Source organism: Corylus avellana, chromosome ca4, assembly GCF_901000735.1.
Source record: "Corylus avellana chromosome ca4, CavTom2PMs-1.0".
Taxonomy (NCBI): Eukaryota; Viridiplantae; Streptophyta; class Magnoliopsida; order Fagales; family Betulaceae; genus Corylus; species Corylus avellana.
Window position 1 is genome coordinate 36,839,519 of NC_081544.1, and position 3,484 is coordinate 36,843,002.

General features: G+C 35.4%; 1 protein-coding gene across 1 annotated transcript; it reads right to left on the bottom strand.

Moving 5' to 3' along the window:
* Positions 1-10: 10 nt before the first annotated feature.
* On the bottom strand, positions 11-1,636 carry LOC132179468 (phosphatidylinositol/phosphatidylcholine transfer protein SFH1-like). Its single transcript, XM_059592200.1, has 3 exons — positions 1,514-1,636; positions 1,202-1,414; positions 11-413 (listed from the first exon to the last, which is right to left on the bottom strand). The coding sequence occupies exons 2-3, from the start codon at positions 1,334-1,336 to the stop codon at positions 144-146; spliced, it is 405 nt and encodes a 134-aa protein (XP_059448183.1). The 5' UTR covers positions 1,337-1,414; positions 1,514-1,636; the 3' UTR covers positions 11-143.
* Positions 1,637-3,484: the final 1,848 nt, after the last annotated feature.

A 3,484-nucleotide genomic window follows, 5' to 3' on the forward strand; every position in this document is an offset into this window, starting at 1 on the left:
AAATGTAAAGCCATGTCAGTTTAACTAAGCATCAGGTCCTATTTGCACCAGGGAGGTTGCAAGAAGATGAGCTAAACACAGTTTTTGCAATGGTTTGTGTCAAATCCCAGTTGCTGGATGATAGAAAACTATGAAATATGGTTTCAAAGCCTCGACATACGCTTGAACTCCTCTAGATTGTTCTGCTTATGCCTGCCACCAAAGCAAACCACTATTGGGCGTCCCTTCTTGTCCATGCCTTGCATAAACAACTTGTTATGGGCTAGTTCATTTGTAATCTCCGACGTCGATATGGAGCCATTAGGTACAAATGTCCGCCTCCAGCTCAGGTACTTCAAGAATAGGTTAGAAGCCCTCTCAATATCCTGATCACGAGCCCGCAGAAATCTGCGGATCATCAAATCATCCTCTTCCTGCAAAACAAAGACAAACACAACACATATAATCCTGCAATATTATTTCCCTACAAATACATACATAACACAAACTGTAACATGCCTAATGAGCTACTAAATACAAACTAATTCTACTTGCGAACACCAGAGAATATCAAATCTAACTAAATTATCGCATCTGCCTATTTGTTTTCCTTGAGCTGACATTCATAAATACATAAACTATGGTTAAAATTTCCAGTGACAGTTTTATGTTTTGCAGTTAATGCAGTCCATCTAATTAACATTAAATTGTTAATTCTTAATATGAAATAAGTTTCTGGCCAGAAAAGGAAAAACAACATCAAACACTTTGGATTCGAAAGTAATTGATAATATGGCACAAGTTTCTGGCCAGAAAAAGAAAAAGAAAATCAAGCACTTTGGATTCAAAAGCAATTGATCTTAGTTTCAACTTCAGGTGTAGCCCTGCCTAACCTCATTTCAAAAGAAAGAAGCCTTTCTGATTTTGAGACAAGGGTCAAAGGATGAATCGAATTTGGTGCCTTATTAGCATAAAATTCACCGATTAAAACACGAGAACCTCTTCAGTGATATCGCTGTTATAGCATAATATTCTTGATTTCTTCATTTTTCATCATAATTGGCACAACTGACAACCCCAATAAACACATAAATCATTTAGCTTCAAAACAAGAACGATACCCCATAATAATAATTGAACCAACAAACATGCCGACAGTGAAGAAAACGAGAAGGGAAAAAAAAAAAAAAAAAAAAAAAAAGAGAGAGAGAGAGGAAGGAACCTTGGCAGAGGGGTCTTCTGCTTCGACGAGAGCTCTCATGATACCCACTTTGCTTTGCTCGATCTCATTGCTTTCCAATGAGAAACTATTTTCTGCCTCATTTGCTCCCACACCGTCTTTCCACTCCTTCTCCATTCTCTAAGATTACCTATTCCAAAAAATCTCAGAACCAACAGAAACGGCTCCCTCTGTCTCTGTCTCGCTGATTTATGCCTTAGAGAGAGAGAGACAGAGAGAGACACACAACGAAAGTTAAAGCAAGAGACACACAGGACTTAAATGCATGCAGTTGAGCTGAATTATAAGAGCTACCGTTAGAGAGGGACAGGGCGAGGGGCAGGGGCGTCAATTAAGTCCAGTATTGACTCTACCATTTCTATGGACTAGGGCGGTTGTTAGGAAGTGGCCTTTTGGCCCCTCTACGCACAAATCTCATTCGAGTTTGGTCAAGAAGCCATTGAGATTGCGTAAAGTCACCTAAATCACATATTGCCTTTCGATTTCAAAAGCTTTCCTAATCCGATCTTCACCGTTCATTTCATTTCTTAATATTATATTTCTTCCTAATCAATAATATCCAATTAAACCGATCGGATATTTACGGGCACTGCTCGCTCTCTTTTTTATCTATTTGCAAAAGTGCTAATCTGTTTGGTCATTTATTTGTTTATTTCAAAGAAAAAATGATAAGTCTCCGGGATCCATGGAATTCTTGCCAAAATTCATTTAATAAAATGAAGGGCCATTCACGTTGGTGCCTGGTGGCCATTCACGTTGTCAAAGATATCGGCTTGACATGTGCTAATCCATCTTTTCTTTTTTCTTTCTCAAACCTTCCACTGGATCAAATCAAAAAGTGTTGTTCATTCCTTCCATGGTTACCTTTTCCGCTGTTATTCTTTTTCGAATACAAAGGTATATATCTCATTTGGCATAGTTTGTGTGAGTCATAGGATAAGGAAGCAATGGAGTCCTATAGTGTCTAATCTTTCACGTGAATAGTGTAGTCTTGGAAATTACAATTACGTATACTAAAAAAACAAACGAGAAAAAGGAAGGAACGATTAAGATAGTACGATAGATATTTTGGAGCCGAAAAGTGGGAAGGTGATCTTATCGACTATGAACACTCCATAAAGATTTCACGATAATCGTAGGATTAGAAAATAAAAAGGGATTTTCTATAATTATAGTTTTTGATGCAATTTTTGATCCACATAACGGCTAATTAGCAATTTTTCTTCATTGTTGGGCTGAGAATGAGATTCTTGTATATTTATAATGTATCTGCAAAATAAAAACGCGGTTAGGGGTCTCTAGTTGGGGCGCCGAAGACCCTCTGACGCTCACGTTAGCGTATTATATACAAGTAAAAATATATATGTCCCAAATACTCAATAATTTGTGTATAGTGAGATATGTGAAAGGGAGAGAGATATAAAGGGGGAGAGAGGAGTTTAGAGTTTCCTGGAGAGGAAGACCGAGAGAAACTCTGTTAAAGAGAAAGGGAGACCTTTCTCCTTTTATGGTGGACACATGTCACCATATGAATGGACAATGGCAAAATGGTAAATAAACATAACTAGGTGGACATATTTTCTCCTCAACAGTTACCCTGATTCTCATGGCCGACCTGGATAACAAGCAGACGTTGGGAATCTTTTGCCGGAGACCCCTGACCGTGCTTTTATTTTGCAAGAATAATATAGATATGAAAAAATTTCCATCTCAGCCCAATAATAAAGAAAAGTTGCTGGCTAGCCGTACTGTGGACCAAAAATTGCACAACAATAGTGCAAAATAGATGATGTATTATAATAAAGTAAAATGAAAATGATTTATTTTATAGTTCAGATTAAGTTTTATAGATTTGATGAAATACATATTGTCACATCGGTAATTAGATAATAGATATACCTCAATCACAATGGAGTAGCCAATTTTCTATGTAAAATAACTCTTCAGAACTTACTTTATCTAGTTTAGCTAATAAATTTTTAACCTACATCTAATTAATTATATTTTTATTTATATTATTTAAATATTTTTTTTTTTTACTCTTTATTGATTTTATCTTTATTTCTTTTTTAAAATTCGTATTTCACTCTTTATTTTTTCAATGGTAATTCGTTTAGTACAATAATTTTTTAACGATTATTATTTTTCAAATAATCATTTTTGTAACTATAATATTTTTGAAACGGTTGTATTTTATAAAAATTATATTTTTCAATGGTTATATTTTTCAAATGTCGTATTTGCCAACGTTAAGTATGAAAACCA

What these genes read in the sequence shown, in the direction of transcription:
- LOC132179468 (XM_059592200.1), bottom strand. Translation starts at nt 1,336, where the DNA reads ATGGAGAAGGAGTGGAAAGACGGTGTGGGAGCAAATGAGGCAGAAAAT. An exon ending in CAGAAGACCCCTCTGCCAAG is followed by an intron (nt 414 to 1,201) that starts GTTCCTTCCTCT and finishes TTTGTTTTGCAG; the next exon opens with GAAGAGGATGATTTGATGAT.